The 13,752-nt window shown below is 43.9% G+C and overlaps 1 protein-coding gene across 1 annotated transcript; it reads right to left on the reverse strand.

The window, feature by feature from the left end:
- Window positions 1-1,324: 1,324 nt before the first annotated feature.
- On the reverse strand, window positions 1,325-2,296 carry LOC115091586 (olfactory receptor 51G2-like). The gene has a single exon (XM_029601764.1). The coding sequence runs from the start codon at window positions 2,294-2,296 to the stop codon at window positions 1,325-1,327; it is 972 nt and encodes a 323-aa protein (XP_029457624.1).
- Between the last annotated feature and the right edge of the window lie 11,456 nt (window positions 2,297-13,752).

The following is a 13,752-nucleotide window of genomic DNA, read 5'->3' on the forward strand; positions in this document are numbered from 1 at the left end:
ATCCAGCTAACCTAGGCGGATAAGTAGTGATAGTCAAACTTAGCTGCTTAAGTTAACTGAATAAATTAAGGCTGCACAATAGCAGGTCTAAAGTTAGCAGGATAAGACTCACTGGGTATTTTCACTGGCTTAGCTGTGCCCATGAATATCCTGTCTGAGTAACCAGAGTGGCAAGTCACTTAACTGTATGTTTTTGAATAGCTATCCCTTAGTGTCTCATTTGTAAGAATGCATAAAAATCTCTGTTATCCATATGAAAGCAGGCTTTACATTCCTGAAAAGAGGGCACGGATTGGGTGAACCTGAGGTTGAATTTCTGACATATTTATCCCCTAAAACTGGTCATTTACCCAAACATCTGGAGTTAAGTCCTGGGTCCAAATCCCCATCACCCACTATTGGGAAGAAGGAGAAGCTCTGGGGATAGTTGCAATTGTTTTCTGGATGTCTTCCATGCCCAACGCGTAGATTTAATTTCGTGGCTTTTCCTAATAGCTTCGGTGATTGTTGGCATTCCTGCATGTAATATGAAAGAGAGCACTAATGGTTTCGCCAATCGTTTTTCTATTTCCAAAGCTGTATTTCTTCCAATTAGTGGCCTACCACCTTTTGCATGTCTATTAATTCAGAAACATACACTTCAGGGGTCACAGCCTGGCTGCCAGCTGTTGGAAATGGATCTATTTGTCAGCCAACAAAATTACAGGTATTCTTATTACTTAATATTGTCCTGATAATTATAAAAAAGCAGACAACAAACTTGAAAACAGATAGTAGAAGGTAAAATAAAGTCCATCTCTCTACCATGCCTGCCCATTTTCTTTATCTACTGTACTATCATTGACTCTACATGACCAATGACCTAACCTTCTGCTCCCTATCGCTAGGCAATCTCATTACACATTTTTTAATTCTAACAATATTTTCTCCCCAATGCAAATTACCATGATTGGAGCTGAGAAAGATGTGGGTTACAGATACACGGTGTTTTTTCTCTTTCTCTTGGATTGGCATGTTGACTGAACTGTAAGGCAATCAGAAGAAGGTTGGACACCATGAATCTCTGGTCATTGTTTCTCCTAACCTGCCATCTATGTGACCTTTGCTGGGAACCTGTTCCAGGGATCCATTATGACTTCTGTGAAGAAACACTTCCTTACATTACCCATGAGTCTAATTCTTGCAACCTTACATCATGACCCCATCTTTTAGAACTTTCTATCCACCATAACATGTTTTGTCTATTGAGATTTTTGACAATTGGACTCATAATATGTAAAACACTGAATACATTTGATATTCAATTTCACATCTCATTTCATTTCTAGTGAAATATTTTCAGTATCTCTCCATGGTTCTGTTTTCTACTGAACATTCTGAGTATCTGTCTCTGAATCTGTTTTGTTTTTATGCTGTAGATTATCGGGTTTAGTGCAGGTGGAATCAGAAGGTAGACATAACCCATTAGGGTGTATATCACAGGAGGAATATTTTTCCCGAACCTGTGTACCACAGATAATGCAATCATCGGGATGTAGAAGATTAGGATGACACAGATATGAGACACACAAGTGTTAAATGCCTTGAGGCGTTGTTCTGATGATGCAATACTCAGGACAGTCTTGATAATCATCATATAAGATAAGACAATAAACACAGAGTCTATTCCTGCTGTAAAGAGGACCACAAATAAACCATAGAGGTTATTGATCTTGGTATCAGTGCACGCAAGCTTTAGCACATCAGAATGGAAACAGAATGAATGTGAAAGCAGATTGGTTTTACAAAATGACAATCGTTTAAGTAATAAGATTACTGGGATAATTAATACAGTGCTTCGAACTAGAATGGCCACCCCAATGCTGGCTATGATGGAATATGTTAAGATGGAGGTGTATCTTAGAGGGTTACAGATTGCGAGAAAGCGATCAAAGGCCATGGCCAGGAGTACCGAGGACTCCATTATTGCAAAAATATGAAGAAAGAACAACTGAGTCTGGCAGGCATCAAAATTAATTTCCTTAATATTAAACCAAAAAACGCTGAGCATTGTGGGTAATGTAGTCAGTGTCATACCAATATCATTGATGGCTAGCATGGAGAGGAAGAAATACATGGGAGCATGGAGACTCCGTTCCGTTTTTATAAGAAATAGAATAAAACAGTTTCCTAGAAGTGCAATAGCATACACTGTACTGAAAGGGATGGAGATCCAGATGTGCTGAGCTTCCAGCCCAGGAATGCCGAGCATGATAAAGGTCACAGGACTATAGTTGGTATTATTCAAAGCATCCATACTTAGACTGAGATAATATTGTGTTCAGGGTTAACAGTCTGGAAGTGAACAGAAATGAATAAATTCACATTAGTAAAACAGTAACATAGTAGTTGATAGCAGATAAAGACCAACTTAGTCGTCCAATTGCCCAATCAGACCAGTTCACATTGCTAATGCTGCCAGCTGTAGAAGCTTGTCTATTTGTGGTTTACATAATAACAAATGGGCCGATACAGTAAAGTCCCTGTGCGCGCAATTCAGTATGCAAATTAGGTCTGGCGGGTTTGACAGCTGATGCTCAATTTTGCTGGCGTCGGTTCTCGAGCCTGCTGACAGCCACGGGTTCGGAAACTGGACGCCGTCAAAATTGAGCGTCCGGTTTTCAACCCGCAAGCCTACTTCAAATATTTTTTTTCTTTTTTTTTTTTTTACTTTTTTTAACCTTCGGGACCTCCGACTTAATATCGCCATGATATTAGGTTGGAGGGTGCATAGAAAAGCAGTTTTTACTTTGTCATGTCATTAGCGCCTTTGGGTAGGTGCTAATTTCTTAAAGTAAAATGTGCGGCTTGGCTGCACATTTTACTTACTGAATCCCGCGGGAATACATAATAGGGCCATCAACATGCATTTGCATGTTGCGGGCGCTATTAGGTTCGGGGGGGTTGGATGCGCGTTTTCGACCCCTTACTGAATAAGGGGTAACGCTAGCATGTCGAAAACATGCGTCCAATGGTGGGTTAACAGTGCATAGTAATATAGTAGAACAATGCAAAACAATTAGAGATAGTCTTACATCATAAACTAAAAGACCAAGGATAGAATTAAATATGAACTTAAATAGAGTCCTATTCTCAAAACTAACACACGTGTAAGGTTTACACTACAGCCTGAGCTGCTCAATCCCTAGAGTTATCAAAGGCCACATCTATTTTTTTTTTTGTTTTATTGCACATAAAATTTCTGCAAGTTCTATCATGAATGCATAATAAATGAATGAATGAAAACCTCCAACTTCAGCTGATGTTTCGGCACATTCCTGCATCAGGGGGAAGCCATTGAAAGCAGCAGTTGCCTGATCAACATGCTTCTGTTTGGGCACAGCTGTCTCATCCTTGTAAAGAATGGAGTCCACGTCCCACGGTGTAAGGGTGGTGGTTATGAACCGGTCAGTCTACGTAGCCGACGTCCTTAGGCAATCGTCAGATTTTGATTATTACCGGTTGCTAAACTGAGATCCCACCTCCGGACTACAAGCAGTTATTAAACAAGAAGTGGACTTAGCCTTACAAGTTGGATTTCTAAGTAGCAAAGAAGCAGATTTTCTCAAGGGCGCTCATCTGATCACTCTAGTGTTTTACATCTTACCCAAGGTTCATAAGAGTATCCTTGCTCCCCGGGGACAACTGATCATTTCAGGGAGAGGTTCGCTGTTACAACCCTTGTCACAGTCTGTTGATCGGTTTTTGGCTCCCTTTCTATCGACTTTACCCTCATATGTGAGGGATTCACAAGACCTGATTTTACTCAGCTGGACTGAATGAAAATGATAGACCCGAAATTGCTCCTTGTGGTTCAGAACGCATGAACGACCACCTCTAATGCATTCCACAACTTTCCATTGGAAATCTGTGAAAGTGCACGAATGTTGATTGCAATGCTGCACAATCAGTGCCTGTAATTTTCCAGGGCAGATGATTATATACATCACATAAGATGCTTTCAAGTCTGAAAACCTTTTGGCTTCATAAGTTCTTCCCGTGTATGGATCACTCCAGTATGTGCCTACAATGACACATTGGCCACATGTCTATTTTCCATTGGGACATCCAAACCCAGAAGGACAGAGTGTCCTAGAAAGGCACGGACGTTCTTTCTCCTGGAGTAGGCAATCAGTGGTCTCTATTGAAAGATTGCGTGGATCCGCAGTGTGAACCAATGTTGCAATTTCAGGCCGGCCACTGCAGTGGATCTGTTGGTATATTTTATCAGGCTCACAAGACGTGTGTCATTGTCTATGGATTTCCAATCCAATCCAAAACCATTCTCTCCCTGCATTAGTGGCTCTCTTTAAGGCCGTCTTGGTGTTTTTGTAGGGATAACCTCTAGCTAGCAATGTCTTAGCTAAAACCACAGCCTGTATCTGGAAATCTCCTTTTGTTGAACAAATTCAACGGAGACATAAGAACTGGCCCCTAGGTAAATTACTTCATAGCCTAAACAGATGTTAGCTACTAAAGTGAAGGAGAGTATTCCTGTCACTGGGTTTTCTAAATATTGATGTTCACAGTATGGTATCTTCCTTAAAGATGGCAATATCCAAATATAAACTGGCTTGAAAGTCATATGTCAAAGTAAAGGATAAATTGCATGGGTCCTGTACCCCTTGCAGCAGAAGAGGATCGGAAAGCTCATCTGGATAGGTGTGACAGGGTCACCATAATGGCTGCCCCCAACCCCCTAGATCTTACCTGAAGCTAAGTTGCTGGTTAACCATGAACATTTTCTGAGTGGTTTAAGAGCACGACAGAGGGTGCCCCAGATGGCCTGGCATGTGCTGTTTTCTTTCGTCATTGGGAGCTTGGGCTCAGAGAGTGCTATTCCAGATAATCCCCTGCATCGGAAATGTGCAGATAACATCTGTATGCAACCCCCAGGCTGCTGGGAGATTCCAGGAGTCAGGCTGCTTCCTGCAGTTTGTGTGCTGGAGGCATTTGGTGAGCTTCTTTTTGAGCAACTGAGGAGAGGAAACTTCTGCTTTCTTCTTCTCCGCCTCCTCTACCCTAGAGATACCAATTCCAACAGGCTGACCCCAGCGCTCTGGCTCCCCCTCATCCATCCCCACAGGTGCTGCTGAGTGACTGCTGGCTCTCTTTGTAGGCAAACTCACCACCTCCAGCAAGGTAAGCCAGCTTAAGAACATAAGAACATAAGAACATGCCATACTGGGTCAGACCAAGGGTCCATCAAGCCCAGCATCCTGTTTCCAACAGTGGCCAATCCAGGCCATAAGAACCTGGCAAGTACCCAAAAACTAAGTCTATTTCATGTTATCGTTGCTAGTAATAGCAGTGGCTATTTTCTAAGTCAACTTAATTAATAGCAGGTAATGGACTTCTCCTCCAAGAACTTATCCAATTCTTTTTTAAACACAGCTATACTAATTGAACTAACCACGTCCTCTGGCAACAAATTCCAGAGTTTAATTGTGTGTTGAGTGAAGAAGAACTTTCTCCGATTAGTTTTAAATGTGCCCCATGCTAACTTCATGGAGTGTCCCCTAGTCTTTCTACTATCCGAAAGAGTAAATAACCGATTCACATCTACCCGTTCTAGACCTCTCATGATTTTAAACAGCTCTATCATATCCCACTCAGCTGTCTCTTCTCCAAGCTGAAAAGTCCTAACCTCTTTAGTCTTTCCTCATAGGGGAGTTGTTCCATTCCCCTTATCATTTTGGTAGCCCTTCTCTGTACCTTCTCCATCGTAATTATATCTTTTTTGAGATGCGGCGACCAGAATTGTACACAGTATTCAAGGTGCGGTCTCACCATGGAGCGATACAGAGGCATTATTACATTTCCGTTTTATTCACCATTCCCTTTCTAATAATTCCCAACATTCTGTTTGCTTTTTTGACCCCCGCAGCTCACTGAACCGACGATTTCAATGTGTTATCCACTATGATGCCTAGATCTCTTTCTTGGGTTGTAGCACCTAATATGGACCCCAACATTGTGTAATTATAGCATGGGTTATTTTTCCCTATATGCATCACCTTGCACTTATCCACATTAAATTTCATCTGCCATTTGGATGCCCAATTTTCCAGTCTCACAAGGTCTTCCTGCAATTTATCACAATCTGCTTGTGATTTAACTACTCTGAACAATTTTGTGTCATCTGCAAATTTGATTATCTCACTCGTCGTATTTCTTTCCAGATCATTTATAAATATATTGAAAAGTCAGGGTCCCAATACAGATCCCTGTGGCACTCCACTGCACACTCCCTTCCACTGAGAAAATTGCCCATTTAATCCTACTCTCTGTTTCCTGTCTTTTAGCCAGTTTGCAATCCACGAAAGGACATCGCCACCTATCCCATGACTTTTTACTTTTCCTAGAAGCCTCTCATGAGGAACTTTGTCAAACGCCTTCTGAAAATCCAAATACACTACATCTACCAGTTCACCTTTATCCACATGTTTATTAACTCCTTCAAAAAAGTGAAGCAGATTTGTGAGGCAAGACTTGCCCTGGGTAAAGCCATCCTGTCTGCAGGGACACTTCCATGCTTGATTTGTCTTTTCTGGGAGAGTGGGGATGAGGACCTTGCAACTGAAAGAATCACAGTTCACTTCTGGTTTCCGTTTTGGAGCAGATTAGAACACAGCTCACCCCACAATCTTTCTATTTCTCCTAAAAGACAGGGTTCAGTTACCTACCTGCCCTTCAGTTACCCCTGTGTGATTGCGAGTGTAGTGCAAGTCTTTGCCCCATTCAGTTGAATATATTTGTAGAGACTCCTAGGGGCTCCCCACTAAACACAGAAACATAGAAATGACAGCAGAAATAAAGAAATGGTCCCTCCAGCCTGCCCAGCAAGCTCATGGTAGTATCTGCCGCCCCGTGCAGGTTACCCCCATGCTTATCAGTTTCCCAAACCATAAATGTCAGGGCCCTCACTGGTGTCTATCTGAATCCAATTCTCTGATACCCCTTGCCGTTGATGCAGAGAGCAATGAAGGAGTTGCGTTAACAGTATGCAGGGTTATTGGTTAAGGGCAGTAACCACCGCACCAGCAAGTTACCCCCGTGCTTATTTGTTTCCCCAGACTGTAAATGTGCCTAGTCCCAGCCCTCGGTTAATCAGCCGCAGAGGGACAAACCATTCATGACAGCATCTCCCCCAGAGTTCCTCTGGGATCGGACGTCCCTTAGGCACAAGAGGGAGCAAGTTTAGGAGAGAGGAGGGCAGACGTAGTTTGCTTTGGGAAGGGAAGGCTGTGTTGCACGCGTGCTCTATGAGTTGGGCTCCCAGTCTGACATTCCTTGCCAGTTCCTGTAATGGGGCTGGGAGGGACAGGGATGGGAAGACAGTTTTGCAGTTTTTTTTCAGGCTCTCTGCATGTTTTGACAGCCACTCGGATTTCCACCCTGGGACATGGGACACTGCCAGGTGAAGTTGGGGATTCAGCATGGACCTCAGGTACTGTGGGAAGGGATCCGGTCACTGCTAGGATTCCCCAGCCACCTTGGGGCAATTACTTTTCTTTACCATGCAAGCTCCTGCCTGGAGGGACACGTCCACAGAGACAGAGAGCATTCAGATCCTGTCTCGTGTAAATCTGGGATCACTGGAAGTAACTGGACACATACAGGTGCATTTTCAGCCGCTCTGCAGCTCAGCTAGTTAGCCAGATAAATACCACTTGGGTTAAGTGGCTAACTCTGAATATCGGAGGTAGCCGCATAACTTATACGTCTAATTCTGCTCCCATCTGCCCCGGAATACCCTCAACTTATGCGGCTAAATTTTAGCCACATAACTCATTATCTGGCTAGAATTTAAGTAATTAAGAACATAAGAACATAAGAAAATGCCATACTGGGTCAGACCGAGGGTCCATCAAGCCCAGCATCCTGTTTCCAACAGTGGCCAATCCAGCCACACACATCTCTCAATATAGCCGCATAGGCATTTCGATGGATAACTTTTCAGTTATCCGTCTAAATGGCTTTTGAATATCGACCTCTTTATGTTTTGCATCTATCCCTTTTTATTGTGATCCAAGTCTTATGCCCTGTTCTATGTAATTGCATTCTCACATGCCTGTTTTCTGAGTTACAATGTAAACCGAGATGATATGTAAATTTTTACATGAATCCCGCCATATAAAAATGTTAAATAATAATAATAATATTAATTCTTTTATGAAGAATCACAGTAAACTTTAATTTGAAAACCCATCCAGTGAGTCCTGCCCGGTTTGACAGTGAACCTGTCCCAAAGAGCTATGGTAACACAAACACCTGGGGGAACACCACTGCCTGGACCAAGAAGGTTACCTTCACCCCCACAGAAAGGACCTACACCTTGCGGATACAGTCAGGAAAGGGGATGGAGACTTGTGAAGACAGCCCCAGTTATAAATTCTTTTGTGTGCCCTTGGAGAATATGCTCCTCGAAAGGAAAGGGTTACATAAAATGGCTTGAGGACAGTGGAAAGTATATGGAAATGTGTGTTGCTGAAGCGATAACTGAACTGATGTTCTGAAAGTTACAAAGTAAAACCGCAAAAAGTAGTAAAATGGACGTGTTTCCTGCCTTGATGAAGTGGCAGGAAAGAAAGGAAGCCAACAGGGAGATGACATGCATAGTGAGCCTCTGACATCATCATGGATGTTCGCGGTGCGCAGCCAGTAGCAGACTATAAAAATGGAGGCACGCTGGTGATGCTCACCTTAACACGAGGGGAAGCATGTGGCCAGTGCGTCAGCAGCAGCAGAGTGCTTGTTGCAGGCCTTGCTCACGCCAAGACAAGCAAGAACGTCAACGAATTTGTTCCGATGATATCACCCCATTTGGGAGGTTCAATGGCAGCGTCATGAAGTTGTTTTCTGCCCGGAGGGGAGGATGGGAATCCACCATCCCAGAAGGAGGAAGGACTCCAATCACCACAGCATCCCAGGTCAGCTAGGCAAGCTTAATGATAGTGAGTACCAGCGCATTCAAGAATTTTCTGAGATTTTTTGCTCTACAACATCAGAAGCATGCCTAAAGGTAACAAGAAAGGTTCATCTCGGCTGGACCTCGAGCCACCCACTGGCATTTCAAAAATTCCTTTCTGGAGGATGAAAGCTTCATGGTGGTGGTCTGAGAGTTCTAGGTGGAATGGCGCACCTTTGAGGTGAACTTTACCTTGTGGAGCCAGCGGTGGGGTGTGGGGAATATCCATCTCAAATGGCTCTGTCAAGATTACACTGGAAGTGTTAACCAGGAGCACAGCCAAGAGATGGAGTGCCTACAGGGGGAGGTGCTGCTTCTAGAAGCCCAGATCTCTGATCTTATGAATCAGGCTCTATTACATGAATATACAGAGAAGAAGTGTACACTCCATCACCTTGAGGAACGGTGAGACTGGTGGGCCTTCATGAGGTCATGGATCCAGTATTTTCAGGAAATGGACTGCAGCTTGCGCTTCTTCTTTGGGTTAGAGAAGAGGAAGGGCACCCAGAAGCAGATAACATCCTTTTTGTCTGCTGACGCGCCCTTCTTCATAGACCCAGAGAGAAATGGGCGACAGCTTGGGACTTTTACTATTTATTTTTTATTTTATTTTTATTTATTTATTTGTATTTTTCTATACCGGCATTCACGGAGTTCGTATCATGTCGGTTTACATAAAACAAGGGGTGAGAAATACATTATAACGTAAATAACTAATAACATAAGAGTATACATTAAAAGGTAAAACAAGTGCATGGAAGAAAAAAGTTACAATAAAACGGGGTCATTCTAACTGGGATTAGAGTTAGAGGAAAGATAAACAGTTTAACGAGAAGTAAAACATTGTAATGATTGGTAGATAGAGACTGTTTCAGTTTAATAGGAAATGATCAGTAATGCTGCATTTGATGGTAGAGAATCTTTAAGGGTCCGGAAATGCTTTCATGAACAGCCATGTTTTCAGTCTTTTCCTGAAGGTTTGAAGACATGGTTCCTGTCTTAGTTCTAGGGGGATGGAGTTCCACAGTGGGGGACCTGCTGTGGAGAAGGCACGATCTCTCAATGTTATATGTTGGGTGGTATTGTTGTGTGGTACCTGTAGATATTCTCTATATGCTTCCCTGATGGGTCTGTTGGAGGAGTGTTTTTTAAGAGCTATTCTCTTCAGAGCCAGTGAATCCAAACTCCTGCAGGATCTTGTGGGGAAGGGGGGCTTCCCTCCATCAGTCAGAACAGAAGAAAGAAGCTAGAGAGACCTTTGGTTCTGGCCAAACTTTCTGAGGCTCTGAGCCAGATGCCCTGCAACTAAACACCTGGCATTGGTGGGCTGACAGTTGAGATTTTCTGCCAGTTTTTTGACTTGCTGGAGAAAGTCCTGGAGGAAGCCCTGGAGACCATAGGGTTACCACAATTGTGTCACCATGCAGCGTTCACCAGCCTTCCCAGAAAAGGGGATCCATGTAACTTGTGGAACTGGCGGCTGGTCTCAGTACTCTACATGGACTACAAAATCCTAAGTAAGGCGCTTTTGCGAAGGCTAGGGTCCATGCTGAACCACGTGATCCACTGAGATTCCTACATGGTCCTGGGCTACTGGATCTTTGATAACATCATTTTAGTCTGGGACCTGATCCATTATTGCCATAGGAAGAACCTGTCAGTGGTCTTGTTGTCTTTGGACCAGGAGAAAGCCTTCGACAAAGTAGATCACGGCTTTGGCCTCCAGTTTAAGGATCTCCTCTGCCTCCTGTATTCTTCTGCTGAGTGCTTAATCAAAGTCAACTGTCCTTAACAGCACCCTTCGCTTTTGGGAGGGGAGTACATCAGGGCTGTCCTTTGCTGGGCAATTGTACACCTTGGCCATTGAGCAATTCCTGTGCTCTCTGTGCAGGTGGCTCACTGGCCTGACACTGCAAGAACCTGGACTCCAGGTAACTCTTCTACCTATTCTGACAATGTTCTCCTCATGATCCAGGACCCACTTGATCTGCAGAGGATACGAACCTGCAAACAGGTATATTCATTCTTGTCCTCTGCCAAGATCAACTAGGCAAAATGTGCTGGGCTTTTGATAGGACTGCAGCAGGAGGATCTTCTCCTGAGAGATGTTGATAACTTTTCTTGGAGGAGATCCAGTGAATTGGCGAGAACTGGAGGAAAAGGTGAATGCTCGCTTGGGGTCATGGTTGAGGTTGCTTCATCTGGTGCCCTACCACAAGAGAGTCTTGGTGGTGAATAGGCTGGTGGCCAGCAGGCTGTGGTGTCAGCTGACTTCCCTGAGCCCTTCTGAGGAGTTCCTTACCCACATCCAGAGGAAGCTGTTGGACTTCTACTGGACCAGGAAGAGGCACTGTGTCTCTTGGGAGCCCTGTCCCTTCTTGTGAAGGAGGGCGGACAAGGTCTCATGTGCCTGAAGAACCAGGTACACACCTTCTGGCTACAGGTCCTGCAGAGTTTTCTGTACGCAGACATCCTGCTTGTGGTGCCCCCTGGCCATGTTTTATTTTCGCCAGGTGTGCGAGTTGCAGTACGACTGGCAGCTATTTGTGATCAAACTGGAAGGGTACTCTGGTCACCTTCTGGTACTGCTATCTTTCTATTGAGACCTTGGCATATGATTTCTGCCTTGAGGAGGTCATCGGTCCCAGCAAAGGACTACCAGGAAGAGCCTCTTCCTCACAACCCAGCTCTTGATATGGAGATCCCTTGTGGTATTCTGTCAATTCACCTTAGCCGGAATCACCAATATTGGCCATCTTTTAACGGTCAACTGTACTTCATGGGTGCACTCCGCTGTCATCATCAGGAAGGGCTGCAGAGCTTTTCTCACCATGGGCTCTTTAAATGTTCAAGATAGGCACGCAAGTGCGCCTAGGAGAACACTGGCAGATGCGGTGTCGGTGGCATTCAGGCCATGAACATCAGCAGCAGTGTCAGTGGTACTCCAAGTCCCGTAGAAGCAGGAGATGGCGGTGGCATTGGGAGCTGAGCAGCACCTCTGGCCGCGAATACCAGTGGCAACTAAAGGCTGCAACAGGGCAGGAATGGCAACGGGATGGGGAGAGGCCACACAGGAAGACAAGACCGCACCAGGAGGTGAGTGAGGCCACTTGCAGGATTCACAATAAATGCAGTCTCTCCATGGAGTGGATACAGAGGCATTATGACATTTTCCTTTTATTCACCATTCCCTTCCTAATAATTCCTAACATTCTGTTTGCTTTTTTGACTGCCGCAGCACACTGAGCCGACGATTTCAATGTATTATCTATCCACTATGATTCCTGGGTGGTAGCTCCTAATATGGAACCCAACATTGTGTAATTATAGCAAGGGTTATTTTTCCCTATATGCATCACCTTGCACATGTCCACATTAAATTTCATCTGCCATTTGGATGCCCAATCTTACAGCCTCACAAATTCCTCCTGCAGTTTATCACAATCCATTGAAATACTAATAGAAAGGCAGATCTCTCTCTAGTAGAACTTCAGTACAGACAGGCAGAAGAAGGGGGAGATAATAATGGCAATGCTATAATCTTTAAAAAGAAGGCTATGCTCACCATTGTCCTAGATATTGACCTCGATAAATACTTACCTCGATAAATCCCCACCTCTGACTGACCGGAGCATAGATGACTCAGGAGCACTGGAGGTAAGTCCACTTAAAACAAAACCACACACCTGGTGTACCCCATGAAGCTGTCTAACAATCACCAGAGTGGATAAGCTATTTCAGTGTATATCCATCTAGCAGACACACAAAACAGGCACCCCTGATACTCAGTTGTGAGGACTTCTTCATTAGCAAGTCTCTCTTTCGGAAGGTTTAAGATAAAGTACAATAATACCCTGGTAGAGATACTTGGACAAGAATCTAAGTTGCAAGTGGGAGCATGTAACTTAGCGCTGAAGTTAGGTGGTAAAAACTTGAAACACAACATCTCCATAATAAGGGATTTTGATTCACTGAGGTATTTGAGCTCAGATTGCCTCATCAGTCAGGGAGCCTATGTCGACCTGGTGAATGATGTTGTCTGGAGTCAACTGGAAGATGATCTGGTAAGTAGCTCTGACATTCACAAGTTGCTCAGGTCTGGCCAGGCAGTCCCACAGGTATGTGAAGTGGAGAGCACTGCAGAGGCCCATATTACTAACACTGTACGAAATTATCCTCTCAAAATCAGAATGGTCAAAGGACAACAAATGTTAGACAAGTTGACGTTTTTCTCCCTGAACACGAAATTTCTATAATCTGGGTTGTCTATGGGAGCCACACCTTGTATGGAGATGTCGGACACAGCACTGTACTTGTTAGTGACTAATACTAGCTAAGGCCGAATTACACTGAGAGAATAAGAACCCTTAAGGATCCCTAATTGGTAAATCATTCCCTGATCTGGAGCTAAATCTTCCATTCATAGGTAAATTGCCTATGAACACAGAAGTATATTCTGGAGAAGATCAGCTTGAATGTTGCAAAATGCTACCTAAAGGTCTTATTTGGCCTTTTAATGATCAAACCTCTAAGGTTCAACTGGAAAATGACTGCTTGACAAAAGCGCGGCAGATGAGATAGGAGAGCGGGGTAGATATAGCTCCGAACGAACCCTTCCCCGAGGTCGAGGAGCTGGTAAACAATCAGCTCATGGAAGTGGATGCTTGCATGAATTCGGGAGAAAGAGATCAGCTAAAAGAACTGTTACACAAATATAAAGATATCTTTGCCATCGATGTCTA

The sequence above is a fragment of the Rhinatrema bivittatum genome, chromosome 5 (assembly GCF_901001135.1).
Source record: "Rhinatrema bivittatum chromosome 5, aRhiBiv1.1, whole genome shotgun sequence".
NCBI lineage: Eukaryota > Metazoa > Chordata > Amphibia > Gymnophiona > Rhinatrematidae > Rhinatrema > Rhinatrema bivittatum.

What these genes read in the sequence shown, in the direction of transcription:
- LOC115091586 (XM_029601764.1), bottom strand. Translation starts at nt 2,296, where the DNA reads ATGGATGCTTTGAATAATACCAACTATAGTCCTGTGACCTTTATCATG.